This window comes from Oryzias latipes, chromosome 4 (genome assembly GCF_002234675.1).
Source record: "Oryzias latipes chromosome 4, ASM223467v1".
NCBI lineage: Eukaryota > Metazoa > Chordata > Actinopteri > Beloniformes > Adrianichthyidae > Oryzias > Oryzias latipes.
Window position 1 is genome coordinate 9,909,342 of NC_019862.2, and position 15,721 is coordinate 9,925,062.

The following is a 15,721-nucleotide window of genomic DNA, read 5'->3' on the forward strand; positions in this document are numbered from 1 at the left end:
CCACTGTGCAGCCTAATATAGTACTGAATCAATACAAATATAAAAATAATAATTACATTAATTTGTAATATTTTTCCTGTTTTTTATATATACACTAGGCATCCGACAAAATTTAGAAAACACCAAGAAGCAAAAGGACTTGTATAACATAAATAACAGTGTGTAAATGTGTGTGTGCGCATGAGGGAATCAGACTGAGACTGTAAAACGCTTTGAGCCCTAACGAATGTGGGAAAGCATCATGTAAGTACATCCCATTTACCGTTTATCATGAACATCGTCATGGTAATCAAACAGCAGTGATAGGTTTGCTCAGAAACAGTTTGATGATTTACCACCGTCACCAAAAACAAAAAAACAGGATAATCTAATGCTGAGCAGGAAGTCTTTGTATGACTGGGCAGGGAATCAAACCATGTCGTCAGGACAAACACTCAACCACAATGCCATCAAGAGAGTTGATTTTTAGTGTGACGTTTTGCATTACGTTATACTCTGGATGGGAACATTAGCCAAGAATCTTACCGGAACTGTCACCACAACATGCAGTCACCATGTAGCTGGACAGTCCCCTGTATTTACACTTCCCTTGTGTCAAATTAAACAATGTCTACAATTCTATCTCTGTTTCTATTGCCTCACAAAAAATATATATGTTTTTGCTTTTTGGGAGTCGGCCTATATTTTCTTGAGAACAATAGCTGATCTGTGCCTGACCGAAACACATGCTGCTTCTGCCCTCTGCTGGTTATTGCTGAAACCAAATCTGAGGGGGGAGAAATACATGCATTTGCTTTCAAGAAGTGTCTTTTCTTACTGACTTTTTCAATGAGAAATGGATGAAGAGAGATGAAAGCTCACCTCTGACTAAACCTGAAGAAAGAAAAGAATAAACACAGAGAGAACATTCCCAAACTCTGATTGTAAAAACAACTCAGCTGTTAGAAAGTATGAACATAATGCGTGAAAATTGGCCAGAATAGAAATGTTCAATGATTGCTGCTTGATGTCATAATCCTAATATTACTTATGTTTCTGGATTTCTCGAAGGTTCAAGCAGACTTTAGAAGAATGAGGATTTCACTCTTTCAGGGCTGAATCCAGATGGGAACTTCTGGGATGCCAGAGGACAGCTTCCTTCAAAATAAAGAAATAAATGAAATAGAAAAATCCCCTTCAGACCAAAGGCTCAGTACTGTGGCCTCAAAGGGCAAAACACACACAAAAGGAATGACATCTCACTTTCCAAAACATACAGGGCTGCCTGAAATAATAAATGCTCTCTAAAAAGTTTGACTTTCAGTTAGTGTCACCCTACCACCAAGCTTTGCCTTGATTGAAAATAACAAAGGCATTGACCTGGAAGTTAACAGAAAAACATTCAAGAGGAAGAAGAAAAACAAAAAAACAAATTTTACTTGCACTGAAACAGAAACAGATGTCCAAACGTTGTCATGGTTATGACAAATACAGTTTAGTACAAATGTTCAAAATAATAAAATGTGTAAAGAATTTTTTTAAATTAAATAACACTTGTTGTTTTGTGCTCTTAATCAGAATATAAGCCATTAAAGGATACATAAACTGTAATAATACTATCAGTAACTTATGTTTGATCAGTACTTCACTTTGACAAGCACTTTTGAAGATTATACTGTACATTTTTACCTTTAGATGCAGAATCTTGGTTTTACACATTTTTGGATTTCCTTTGTTACTATCTAAGTGAGGATCTTAGTGCTCCATCCATTGCAGACAATTTTTAATCAATATGTTATAAATTTGTGCTCAGTCACATGAGGTATATTCAAAAGATGCTAAAGGTTTTTGTCGTCCCAGAGTTTGCATGTTTTCCCTGGGAATGCCTGGGTTTACTCCGGGAACTCCAGCGTCCTCCGACCATCCAAAAACATGCTTCATAGGTTGATTGGTTACTCTAAATTGTCCCTAGGTGTGAATGTGAGTGTGCATGGATGTGTGACCCTGCGACATACTGGCGACTTGTCCAGGATGTCCCCTGCCTTCACCTACGAGTGGCCAGGATAGGCTCTGGGGACCCCGTGGCCCCGAAAGAGACAAAATGGGTTTAGAACATAAATGAATTAAATCATCCCAACATAACAACTTCACCATATTTGAAGATCGATCAGTGTTGTAAGACGTTAAGCAAATATATAAAAAATAGCACTGGATTATTATTTTTTTATGTGTTTTGCCTGACTACAGAAAAAGTTCTCTGCACCAAATTTGTTGCATGCAATTTGACTACATTTCTGATTGTCATAGGCTTTTTCTAAGCTCTCAGAATGATACGATCATCCAAACTAAAAAGTATTTCTCGTTGGGGATGGTTTGGTCGTGTATCACTGTTGTCAAAGTGAATCATTTTTGACAGGAGGCAATTTCCAAAGTGACACAACCGAAGAATGAATGGCCCCAATAGGCTGTGCACCCTGTAATCTGCTGGTAGATTTGTTTCTGTATGTACGTACCAGAGAAATGAAACTGCAGGGTCTGTTTGTGTTCATTCCCAAAGCTCGTCTTTCCTCTCATACAATCATGTTTTCCTCCATAGTTTTGATTCACACGATCAACAACAGTTCACCACAGAATTAGATATCATCACTGCGAGATATAAATTGTTTATTTGGTCTGAGGTGGGGTCATCCTGATGGTTCAGCATTGCTATGGTGCCCAGTGAAACACAGGTTTGAAGGTTTAGTTCATCTCAAACGTAAAATATTTCAGTCTAAAATACCTATTAAATCAAATCTAACATAATGTTTGGATTTACATTAGGTAGATTTGGTTACACAGACCCCATTTTAGGATTAGTTTCAATTTCAAAAGAAAAACTTTTACAGGAATTTCTAGTTGAAAGACAGCAACTTGGTAATCCCCTGACTAAAAAGTAAAATATCAAGTATTTGCACAAATTTTCACTATTCATTAGGTCTTCTTTAAAATTGATAGCGTCAGAGATTGTACAATTGGTTAAATTATGTTATTTTTAACTATATTTAATTATATATATATATATATATATATATATATATATATATATATATATATATATATATATATATATATATATATATATATGTATGTATGTATTAAACTATACTTGTATTGTAATTTGACTTTTCATTTGTGTGTCTCAGAAGTACTAAGAAAAAGAAAAAACAAAAATTGACAATGAAATATATAAAAAAAAAAAGTAGTCAGATAAAAAGCAAAACAAACATCGAAAAATACAATTTTCAAGTGAAAATGAGAATAAACCATGTGTATTTGTAAGCATCTTTTTCAAATTAGCATGTAATGTAGTTAGTATCATATCTCATTCACTTATAAACACACTTCTTGGCTTCTCTGTGTTTTACTAATTAAAGGTAGTACCCATAGGTTTAGAAAAATTAATGTAATTCATAAGTCAAAAATCTCTTTCTTCTTTGTTTTGTTAGAATACATGAAACACCAAAGTAATCGAAGCTTTTCTTGCTTAATTTAAAAAGTTCAATGGTAGAATTTGGGCTTTTTATTTATCTTGTTTAAATTACTACCGGTAAATTAGAACAAACTTTTGAAGCCTAAACAACAAATTAATATTTGTACCTTTAAGTTCAACACTTGTTTATGCAAGAAACAAATTAAAATAAAAAATGAGAAGTATTCTGCGACAGTTGTGACCTTTTCCCTTGTTGATTGGGTCAGCCTGACAATGTCACATGTCAGCATACCTTTACTTCAGACAGCACATATTGACTTTGACATCTTTTCGTATTTGAAGTCCAACCAGCTTTCAAGGCTACATGACAAGTGAAAACCTATAAACGGGCAAATTTAGAAAGAGTCTGAACTCCTGTTTAAACATGAGGGGTCTCCTGCTGTGCTGCTTTGTGGCTCTGGCCAGTAAGTTTGAATCAGTTGCTTCTTGTTTTTCATCTCCCCCTGTTCAACCGAACTCCGAAATTTCTAAGCAGCATAGATGGTTCATTTGTTTAGAAATGTTGATTGAAAACTTGGTTGTAAAAAAACAAACCTAATATAGCTTTTTCAGGGAGAAGACATAGTTAGAAAGTGGACAATTACATGAGAGTTTGTGGAAACTGTTGCTTCAGTCACAGCAGAAAATGATTTAATCATTGATTTTTCAAAAGGTTCTGACTTAATGTGTTACGTTTGACTTTCAATTTCAGCATGCCAAAGTCTTCGATATGGTGAGTAATTTTTAATTTGCAAAGGTAAAAAAAATTAAGCTGAAACAAGGCTTTACAGAGGAGAAGAAGAAGCTGTTTAAACATTTTTTTTCAGATGTCAGCCTGAATCCAAAGAAATCCTACGAATACAGGTATGAAGGAATGGTGAATTTTGGACTCGGAAAGCAAAACCTTGCAGAATCTGGTGTAAAAATAACCTGCAAGGTCAAGATTACTGGTGCATCAGAGCAAACCTATGTCCTTCAGGTGAGTTACAAAAAACATGCATCAACGCTTCTGTTATTTTTTTTATTTATTCCTAAAACGCCCTTAGCCATGTTTACTAGGAAATTATTAAATTTTTAAAAACTATTAGGTATTCAGATTCAGTTTTGTACAAAAATGTTGCAAATAGACAAAAGAAACCTAAAATTAATATTTTATAGACACTTCTGTGCAGTTTCTGCTAAACAACATTACTGATAACATAGAAAGGTTTTTGCATCACTATAAAATTTGCACATTTTTAGAATTACTTACATTCTTTTGACTAAACAAATGTATATCAATCTCCATTGTTTTTAAAACCTGTTTTTATAATGTACTTTGTAAAAGATAGAAAAATGTTTGTGTGGGTGGGGGGGGGGTGTCTTTGTTTGAGGGCGAAGTTATTAGCTTAAATGTGCAAGAAAGAAATGATAAAAACAGCGCAGGCAATGGTCCAATGCTGTCCCTGCATATACATTGACATTCCATATATTTGACATTTAAGTGTAAATACGTGTCTGGTACAATCCCTGCAAACGCCTCCTTCGTTTCTCTGTCTCTGATCTAAAGGTGTCTGATTTGGCTTTTGCTGAATACAATGGCTTCCCGGGTAAAAATGGTTACGACGCCTCACCGGAACTCACCAGCCGCATTGCTGCTCAGCTCGTGAAGCCCTTCATGTTTGAATATGCAAACGGCCATGTTGGCGACATCAGGGCCTCTCCTGAGGTCTCCACCACTATTGTTAATATTGTGAGAGGGATCCTTGATTTCTTCCAAGTAACTGTAAAGACCACACAAAGGGTTTATGACCTTGAGGAGGTTAGTCCTATCTGGAATAGTTTCATATTGGCGTATCAAATATAATAATGACCTTTTGCTTTGTTTGTAGGTTGGAATCCATGGCAAGTGTCAGAGCTATTACACCATTGAAGAGAACATGGAAGCAAAGAACGTCACCATCAGTCAGGTTGTGGATGTTACAAAGTGCAGGGAGAAGGCAGAAAAGTACAAAGGGATGGCGACTGCTGTGGTGGACAAACTTTCCAAACAGGTTGTGCTTTTGTCACATGCAACAAATTTAGAAAATCAACGTTATGCAGAGTTGTTTTGACCCTCCTCCTGTTTTTTTCTTTTTGCTACCAAGAGAGGGGAGTCGGTTTATTCAACTGTGAGAAATGTTTATACCATCAAACCGACGACTGAGGGAGGTCTCCTCACCAAAGCAGAGGGTCGGGAACGACAGCACTTCACACCATTTAATGTCAAGGGGGGGGCTTTTAAGATGCAAGCGACGTAAGAGCACAGCAGCAAACGTGCCTTCCCCGGTCTGCAGCAGTGACCAGAAGCATCAAACATGTTTTCTCCTGCAGGAAAGAGTTGGTTCTGCTTGGTGTGTCCGACACTGCATCAACCCCCACGTTTGGACCAATGGAAAGCAAAGGCGATATCATTTTCAAGTTTGCAAACATAAACTACAATTTCCCAATTCTCATGCAGAACCTCGAGGACCCCATTCCAAAGGTAGCAATAGAGACTGAAGGATTTGATGAACCTTTTTATTGTGTTTTTGTGTTCGATTTGTCTTGTGCAACCTCTCATTCCAGATTACTAAACTCATCAAGAGACTGGCTGCAGCAAACAGTTACCAGGTCGACAGTGCATCAACCGAAGATTGCATGAAGTTGTATCAGCTTATGAAAGTTGTGCCATTTGAGGGATTGACTGTTCTGTGGAAAGAATTTGAGGGAAATCCAGAGCAGAGGTGAGTCTAAGGGAGAGAAAAAAAACATTTAAAAAGAAACACAGCAAGATAAAAGAAATATTTTAGCTAGTTACAGAAATTAAGGACACGTTTAAGCAGATTTTGCACATGTATTCACTTCTTTCCATTTAGATCTTTTTTCCAACAATTTCAAAGAATAATTAGATATCATTTTTAATTAATGCTCTAAAATCTGTGCATTTCTAATAATAAATGGATCCTAGGTTCCACTTCCCTGCTCCCCTAACTCTGAAGGTGTTAGATATTTTGCTGACCATTCTGCACCAGCAGCAGCTTTGATCTGTTCCAGAATATTTAATCTCCCATGACCTAGATATTGAAGATATCTGCGCCTTAACATTTTGTGAAAGCCCTCACAATACTTTATGAAGTATTGAAAGGGCTGAATAAAGTGCCAGAATACATGCAAGATATTCACATGTGTTGTTTTGTTTTAGTCTGTGGCTAGTTCTTTCATTCTAGCTTTTTGGGTGAAATAGTTCCCCAAAGTTCAGACACAATCAAACTGCCAGAAAGCCAATCTTACCTCAAAAACCTGGAGCTCTAATTTCTCTCTGAAACCTTTTTTTGTTAATTTCACTTCAAAAGGCTGTTTTTACTCAAGAATTTAACATTCATTCTTTTTCGATCTACTTTTTATAGAAAATTCTAGTTATGCATTCAGTTTGAACAGTTCCCAAAGGAAAATAGAATACATCTTGGAAATACACTATTTGATTTTATGCTATGCTGCGTCATTCACGATCAATCAACAAAAAAAGGCATTTGTCATTTGAATAAGAAAACAAAGTATTTCATTTTCATTATCCCATGTGATTGTTATCTTATTTCTTTATACTTTATGGCTTTTAAAGGTTATTGTTAATGTTTAACATTGTTCCAACTGGCAAACCATCCACACTGCAGAAAGTCTTAAACAGTAAAAAACATTTCTTTTTAAATGTCTTGTTTTCTGTCTTGCAAGAAAAACAGTCTTATCGAGATTCTATTTTTAATAGCAAAATCATTTTAGCTTGAGAAAACATTTCTTACTAATTAAATCTTTTTCTTAAAATAGGATTTCTTGGTTAGACCATTTCTCTTACCCCATTGGCAGAGAGAAAATCTGCCTATGGGGTAAGAATTTTTTATTTTTTATTTTTAAAAAGTTCTGTTTATCCCATGTAATTGTTATCTTATTTCTTGTCATCTGTTTTTGCTTTGCTTTGCTTACAGTAGCAGAGATAGCCTTCAGCATTCTGCAGCAGGTTTGGAAAATGAATGGATGAATTCCAAACTCTCACTTTTTCTTTGTCAGGCGCTGGTTTTTGGATGTGACTGTAGAAATTGGTGATGCCAGAACTTTCAACTTCCTGAAAAGTAGGTTCCAGGCAAGAGATTTGACTCCAACTGAGGCTTGGCAAACATATCTGATGGCTGTTGAACATCTTGAGGCAACTCTGGAGCTGGTTGAAATCTCAAAAGTGAGTTAGTCGGGAAGATATGGAGATACTTGTTACTAAATCCATACATATGGAGATACTTTTAGAAAGCAACTCCTTTTGAGGATTTTGACATCTCTGACCTTTTCAACTCTTATTTCTGCAGGAGTTTCTGAGAATACCATACAGCAAATCTGACATAAACTTGTGGCACACTGTGGTGCTTTCCTATGGCTCTGTGGTGTACAAGCACTGTGCATATCACACACCTTGTCCAGTTTCTACAGTTCAGGTATAGCAAGACAGTTGTTTCACAAATAACACCTAAACAGAAACATTCTTCAGTGCTTATACTTAAGAGTAATTTTTTTTACTGGAATCCAATGTAATAACTCTTTTCCATTCACATCAGCCTCTGCTGGACATGGCCACAGAGGCTCTGAGGGACAACGACAAGGAAGACATGATCCTGGTTCTGAAGGCTCTGGGGAACGCAGGTCATCCTGGCAGCATTAAAACCATCATGCGTTTCCTCCCTGGAGTGGCCGCCACCCCGAAGGATCTGCCCCCTGCAGTTCAAAGTGCAGCCGTGCAGGCTATGAGACTCATAGCTGCCAGGGACCCTCACAGTGTAAGAGTGTGAAATAACATGCAGGCGTTTGTTTTTGATGAAATTAGACTCATAGTTAAACACAAAGCTTCATGTTTTTGAAAGGATTAGAATAAAAAGGGCATTTACTGCAGAAACCAATACAATCCTGTGAAATGGCTTCCTAGCTTCTTTTTTTAAGCATAAAATGTTTCAAGTTTGTCATGTTTTGCGAAATGATGTAAATATGTTTCTCTCTTCTCACTTTCTTGTGTTTAGAATGATCTAAATGTTTGAGATACAAATGCGTAATCTCAGATTTCTGCTTCTCTGTCCTCGTTATTGCTTCTGTCTTCAGGTACAAGACATCACCATGAGTCTTATCCTGCAAAAGGACCTTCCTAGTGAGATTCGCATGCTGGCTTTGGTTATCCTCTTTGATGCCAAGCCATCGATGGCGGCAGTGTCAACAGTAACCGAACATCTCCTGGATGAGGAAGACCTTCATGTTGCCAGCTTTGCATACTCATACCTGGAAGGTTTTGCCAGATCCACTACTCCAGACAACCACTTCCTGTGAGTTTCAGAAAATGTAAAGAGACATGGGTGTGAACATTGCATCAAAACTTGTTTTTCTATGTTATGTGGCAAGAATCCATAATCACTTGTTGTTTGTGACGGACTGAGAGCATGTACCAGTATATCGTCCAGTGACACTTGTGTTATCCATGTTATTCCAGATAGATGTGATATAGGAAAGTACCTAATTGATGTTTTTTCTCACAGCTCCACTGCCGCGAATGTAGCCGTGAAAATTCTGGCTCCTAAGTTTGGCCGTCTCAGCTACTATTACAGCAAAGCAAAGCACATGGACTGGTTTGATGGTAAGTTTCAATCCAGCTTTGAGAAAGTATTCCTTTAAAAAAAATGTAAAAAAACATACAAAGACTTGTAAAAATCTGTACTTTTTCCGCAAAACAGATGACTTCCTTATTGGTACAGCCACTGAAATGTACATGATAAGAAATGCAGCATACATGTTCCCCTCTGAGGTCATGATGAGTGGGAAGCTACATGTAATTGGTAGAATTGTGAAGCTCCTGGATGTATGTATGATCTTTTACGAACAAGATTTGAACTGGACTGTTCTGAGAACGACAGAGAAGTAAATCTTTTTTCTTTGCCATCCTAAAGCTGGGTATGCGTCTAGAGGGACTTAAAGAGCTGTTTGGTGCTGGCATCCCAGGATTTAAAGGGGATTATAGTTTCAGCGACTTTGAGGCTATCCTCAGAGTGGTGAGTCAAACTTTTGGAAAGCAAAAATGTTACCATTGACTGTTTTTTGAGTAATCAGATTACATAGATCTGTAAAGGGAAATCGCAGCAGCCCTCAAAAGCTTTTGTGTGATTTTTCAGCTTGACAGCTGGGAGGACTTGCCAAACAACGAGCCCCTCTTTACAGCCTATTCTCGTGCTTCTGGACAAGAGTGGTTCTATGCTGACGTCAGTAAAGATTTATTAAGGAGTATTATCACGGTGAGGGAAAAAAACAAAACTTTACCATATCTCAAATGAAGCGGCATTGGCAAAAAAAAATTACCTATCATGCTGTTTTTTACTTGCAGGCTCTGAATCCGTCTGCATGGAAAGGAAGTCCCCTGTGGGCTGCCATCGAGTCTTTAAAAAGTGGAGCATCGTGGCACTACTCGCGAGCTTTCTTGATCATAGAAGCTAGTTACTTTCTGCCATCCACTCTTGGTCTTCCCGTGGAGATTAGCAAATACTATAATTCTATCACTGTGATGACTGTCAACGGTGAGGAGTTTAAATATTGTCCCCTTCCCAACAAAGATATATGTTGACTAATGGTACTGATTGTTTCTTTGGGTCCTTTGTTGTTGTAGCTAAAGCTGTTGCGAAGCCACCACCAACGCAACATCTGCACCAGCTTTTGAATTCTGAAATTGAACTGGAGACAGACGGTTTTGCTGGGTAATTCATTGTTTACCATGACGATTCACAGTAGCTGTATTTTGAAGCTACCAAATATGATCCTGTAGTTTTAATTTGTCTTTATATTCTCTTTAACTTTATTTGACCACTTATTTCTGATCTTATCTGCTAAAAAGTGGAAGCAGGCCTTGGTTCCATTGATACTCCTGCCATTGCTTTAAAATGATCTTATTTACTTTTCAACAAAAATGTTTTCTGGAGTTTTAATACTTCTAAATTGTAAATTTTTTGATAATTAAATAGTTGTGAGGAGTTCAAATGCACAGTCAAAGAGTCAGCAGGGTAATATACTTTGCTCAAACTGCACTTAAACATCAACAAAAATAAATAAATACATTAAAAAAAACAGTAATTATTAAAGAATCTATTTAAGAGACTCAGTGCTTAAAAAAATATGCTGGAAACTCCAACAAAAATGATTCCTTATTGTGTTGTGTTTCAATTTTTTAGTGTCACAAAGGACTTTTGGGTTTTCTACGGAGTCAACACAGAGCTGTTCCAAAGTGGATCTGAATTCCACAACAAAGTTCCCATCGGTCTACCATGGAAGTTCACAACCAAAGTCAACATTCCAGAAAAGAAATTTGAATTGGAGTTCCCTCCTTGTACAAAAGAGATTCCACTTATTTCAATGAGGTATTTGAGACATTCAAAAATATTTAAACGATAGCATTGAATGCATTTTTGGACTGAAGTGAAAATGCACTTTCTGAATGGCATAGCCAATCCTTAATGTATCCCACTGTTTAACCACTGTGTGACTCATTTCTGCACGATTGACTCCAGATTGCTTAGTAGTGATCTCCAAGCCTTTGCAGATTGTTGAGCAACAAATTGCTCCTTTACTCTCACTGCTGACAACTTTCTCCTTAACTGCCATGTTTACATACAAAGTCATATTAACTGGCTTTGTCCTTTTGGATGAACAGAGCTGATGTGTATGCCATCTCAAGAAACATTGCAGAACCAGATATGCATAAGAGGACACCGATCATGCCAAATCCTACTGAATCAAATGCTGAGTCTCAAAAGGTACAGGAAGAACCAATCACACAGGGATTTTTCCATTACTCGCAACAACAACAAAAAAAAGTTTATTTTTCATTTTTAAATTAACATTTTACGTTTCTGTTCTCAGCCATTTTGGAACCCTAACTATTGGCATCCATCCTACAACATGTGTGCTGAGAGCGACATCTATGGTGTTGGCATGTGCATGGAATACGATCTGAGGAGGCAGTATTATCATGAGGAGTTCCCATTGTACTATTTCTTAGGATACAGCCACATGGAACTCAAAATTGTGCCAGGTTTGCAGTAACAAACACATACATGACAGAGAATTCATTTTAAGAAAACACAAAGGAAGTGCTTTAATATAAATCCTATGTCATTCCAAGGATATTGAGCTGAATTCCATCTTACAACAGTTTGTTCTATTTTCTCCAAGTCGGTCACAGAAGAGAAATTAATTAATAGATTTTTCTTTGGAGAACCTTTGATAAATGCTTAAAATGTCATACAGGGAGAAATATATCTGAGTTGAGAAAATCTACAAATCAATTTGAATTTGGTATTGTTAACTTTTACTTACCACTGCTCTTTCACTTTTGTCAGTTAACACGACCAAAACTGTTGAAAAAATCTACTTTGAGGTAAATGCTGGCACCTTCAAACACCCAATAAATGCACAACTGCTCCAGAGTTTGGCACAGCTTTCTAAGGTATTTCAGACTCATTTATTGTTAATATTGTCCAATGTGCAATCAAGTTACCTCTACCTAATTTCTGCTATTAATAAGCACCACAGCAAGTGATTCAGATTCTTCATCAGTTGAAAGAGAATCTTACTCCCATCAGCTTGAATTATAGTCTTAAGCAGATGAGGGAGCACATTAAAAATCCAAGCTTTTCCTTTAATCAACCAAAACTGTCTACAGTTGTACTGCTGCACATCTAATCATGTGACATGGTAGCCTCAAAAATGATGAAAACATCAGCATTCTTCTCATAACTTGATGCAATGGGTTGTTTTCTGTCTCATTCCTCAGGGACGGAGCTCAACACCTGAAGCTCTGTTTAATTTCAAAGCCTTGGCAATGGCTGGGAACCAGAAGCATGAGGGTTATGATGCTGCAGTGTACTATACACCCGAGGCAAATGCACACAGTACCCAGCTAATTGTGTCCCAAGTTGGAGCAAACACCAACTGGAAGATGTGCGTTGACACTAGTGTGGATGCTCGTCCTGAGGCAAAGGTACATGTGAAATGTGCAGGAATGACAGTTACTTTTAAAAAAATATATCTGGACCTTCTGAAACCAGTATGATCAGAATGTGTAAAGTTACTCAGTAAAGTCTTATTTAGACGTTGAGTGTGGAAACCAAAGGTCTTACTCACAATCCACATTTCTGTTCATCCCATTTGTGTTTGACTGTCTTAAATTCAGCCACGCCTTTATGGATTGAGGTTGACTCAGTAAGAAAAGATGGCACTGCATGGAATCAAAAAGTGTCCAAATGTCCTAACTACCCAAAAGTCTTCCAAAATCAAACCTCCTCATCTGAGACAGATGATTTGTCACAGTTTGAACTTTGTCCAAAATATCTTTCGAAGCCATTGTCTTTACACCTTTCCACTGGATCGCTGACTGTAAACTTGATTATAAAAGGTTTGCATGGCACTACAGCTCAGATAGGACAGTTCCTAACTTTACATCAATGCCACGGACAGTTTGGAATTCCTGTTACCCTCGTGCTATCCTGTGCACTTTAACATTGGGAGTTGGGTCATCTAGACCCACTAGACAGTGCTCTGAACCTTTTTTCTTCAATGATTTGTGATCTTCACTGGTGTCCATGGATTACATGAAATCTTTCCACCTTTATCCACCTTTGTCATGGTAGGGAGAACACGTCAATGGAAGGGTGGGGTCATCTAAGAGCACAAGGGGTAAAAAAAATGTATCAGAGAATCTTATTTCTTGTTTTTCACATCTCTTCCTGCCTGTATAGACTTCCTCTTCCCAAAAAGAGTAGAGTTGGGTCTTTTCCACACTTTCAGTTTCTAGTAATACCTAAAATAGTTAAATATGAAGAATCACAGATCTTGTTTTCATGCAAACCAAATATCTGATGATAATCTGATTTCTTGACTTATCAGATATTTCAAAGGTGACCATGAGAACGAGCTAAACTTACTTACTGTCCTTTATCATATACTGGCAGTTGCACAATTGTCAGATAATAAATTAACGTGCAGATTTCTCCCTAAAGCGGATTTTTTTACCAGCATATATCTTTGTTTACCCAATTAATAGTAGGTTTTTTACACATTTTTACAATAAAATGAAGGAAGTTGGAGTTGTGCAAGACGTTAGACCCAGTGTTTTGCATTCAAGGCAACCACTATTTTCTGCAAAGTATAAACAGAGGACCAGAGCACTGACAAATTAGTCCCCAAATTAGCATTGCTAATATTACAACTGTTTGACAAAATGAGACCCTTGGAAGTTTAGAAAGTAACAGGACGCTTGTAAGACATGTCATTACGAATGTACATCTGATCACGATTAGATAATATACTAAAGCTAAGGCCTACCCTTTGTTTTTAAGTTTTTTATTCGATCATGGAAAAACCATATGTTGCAGTTCTTCCAAAGACCACTGCGGCAAAATACAGATGTTTCTTATGGATTTCTATGTCAAAAGGTCTGATTCGACACCAAAAACAGAAAGATTTTGCTGTATTTAATGTGAGGAATAAGAGATTATCCATGTAGTTTATGAATGCCAAAGACTAAAACACAGAACAGGATTTTTTGGTCATTGTGTTATCAAATTCTATTAGATCATTCCCAGTGATCTGATTTTTGTAGGCTTTTTAATGGGCTTTTTGTTGCACAGTCATATAATTACTAGTTTTAACAATTAATATTTAAGGCAAAGCCAAAGATTCGGTGGTTTGGCTGTAAAGTTTGTTTTGTTTTGTTTGTCACAGACACATCTTCGATGGGGAGCTGAGTGCCAGTCCTATGAAATGTCCATGACAGCTGGTGCTTTACATATGAACAGTTCCAAACCAACATTAATGTCTAAAGTACAATTCGTCCGCATCCCAGAGTACATGGAAGAGATGGGCAAAAGGTACATCTCTGTGGAAATCTGTAACATATCCTGACTTCCAAAGGAACTGATTTACTTAAGGTAGTGCTGCCATATTTTTCCAGAGTGGAACGCTACATTCCTGGAATGGGTTTACTTCTCGGATTCTACCAGGAAAATGAAAGAAATGCCAACCAGGAGGTGTCTGCGTCCATTACTGCTGTCTCAGAAGACAGCATTGATGTGAATATTCAATTCCCAGAGGTATCAGAGGAGACCTGTTTTGCTGTTAAACATGCAATTAGTTGTGCAACAAATGGTTTACGTGTTTTTCTTTCTCTTCTCTCAAAAGTACACTGTGTACCGCAAGGCTGTGCCACTTTCAGTTGGTTTCCAGCACAACATGACAACACCACAATAGACAGCTTTGGATGAGCATGACGTTGTGTAAGTAATCCTAATATGTTTAATTAAGCATGGGCCTTTGTTAATTCAGCCAAATTCTCGCTCAGGATGGCTTTGAACTGGTTTGAAAGGATTCTGGAAAAAATCAGATGATAGGGCATAAGCCTAAGAATGTATGAAAATTTAGATGCCTTTATTAAATATGTTTTTTTTTGTTTTTCAGAAAGTCAACAAAGCCCAGATGGAAGCAAGATGTCTGATTCATTATCACAGACTTCAACTCACATCTCTCCACTGAGCTAAACATCAGGAACTTAAAATAAACTTTACAACCAGAAATGAAAAAGTAATCTTTGCTATTGCCTGTATTACAATGATCTGTATATGGTTAGAATGTAGTGGTTTGAAATGATGTTCATACACTAACATGAACCTTTAACCATGAACATGTAAAGTGTTTATAACTGTTTGTCGATTCGTAGTTTTCTTTTACTGCGTTTACCACAACTCTTGATTAAAGAAATGCAGAGAAATCTGTCTCTCTGTTTCCTTATTTACTGCAGCACTTGACATGATATTAGCTGAACAGAACAGGCAGATTATTTACAACTTCTTGATCAAATTGAGGAGAAATCAGAATTGTGTTTCTCAAATACCCGTTTTTGCAGCAAAAGAAAAAATCTGAGCTCATTAATGAATATCTCACAGCAATATTAGGTAAGGCAAAGAACAGCTGGGGTGATGAAATCACCCGAAATCCTACATGTTCATTTATGAAAGCAAAATGTCACACAAATCAGATTAGATTCTTCTAACAATATTTGATGACAGATATATTACATCCTCTGAGTTGCTTTCTTTTGTCTAAATTCAATTTTCTGCCTTTTTTTATGTGAGTTTGAGGGTGAACACAGTACTGTATTAGTATGATTTTTCT

The 15,721-nt window shown here is 37.0% G+C and overlaps 1 protein-coding gene across 2 annotated transcripts; it reads left to right on the forward strand.

Annotated features, from left to right (window-relative positions):
- The first annotated feature begins 3,823 nt into the window (after positions 1-3,823).
- Positions 3,824-15,321, forward strand: LOC101161140 (vitellogenin). 2 transcript variants are annotated; one of them, XM_004067740.3, is made up of 27 exons: positions 3,824-3,912; positions 4,200-4,220; positions 4,315-4,466; positions 5,037-5,288; positions 5,359-5,520; positions 5,614-5,762; positions 5,840-5,990; positions 6,074-6,231; positions 7,550-7,715; positions 7,840-7,965; positions 8,086-8,304; positions 8,621-8,838; positions 9,049-9,146; positions 9,244-9,368; positions 9,457-9,558; positions 9,679-9,798; positions 9,888-10,077; positions 10,167-10,254; positions 10,726-10,911; positions 11,205-11,307; positions 11,414-11,585; positions 11,893-11,999; positions 12,327-12,533; positions 14,276-14,421; positions 14,505-14,643; positions 14,732-14,826; positions 15,008-15,321. In XM_004067740.3, the coding sequence occupies exons 1-26, from the start codon at positions 3,873-3,875 to the stop codon at positions 14,798-14,800; spliced, it is 3,666 nt and encodes a 1,221-aa protein (XP_004067788.1). In that variant the 5' UTR covers positions 3,824-3,872; the 3' UTR covers positions 14,801-14,826; positions 15,008-15,321. The 2 variants fall into 2 exon arrangements, with proteins under 2 accessions (XP_004067788.1, XP_020557968.1); XM_020702309.1 differs by having other exon boundaries at positions 15,012-15,321.
- Positions 15,322-15,721: the final 400 nt, after the last annotated feature.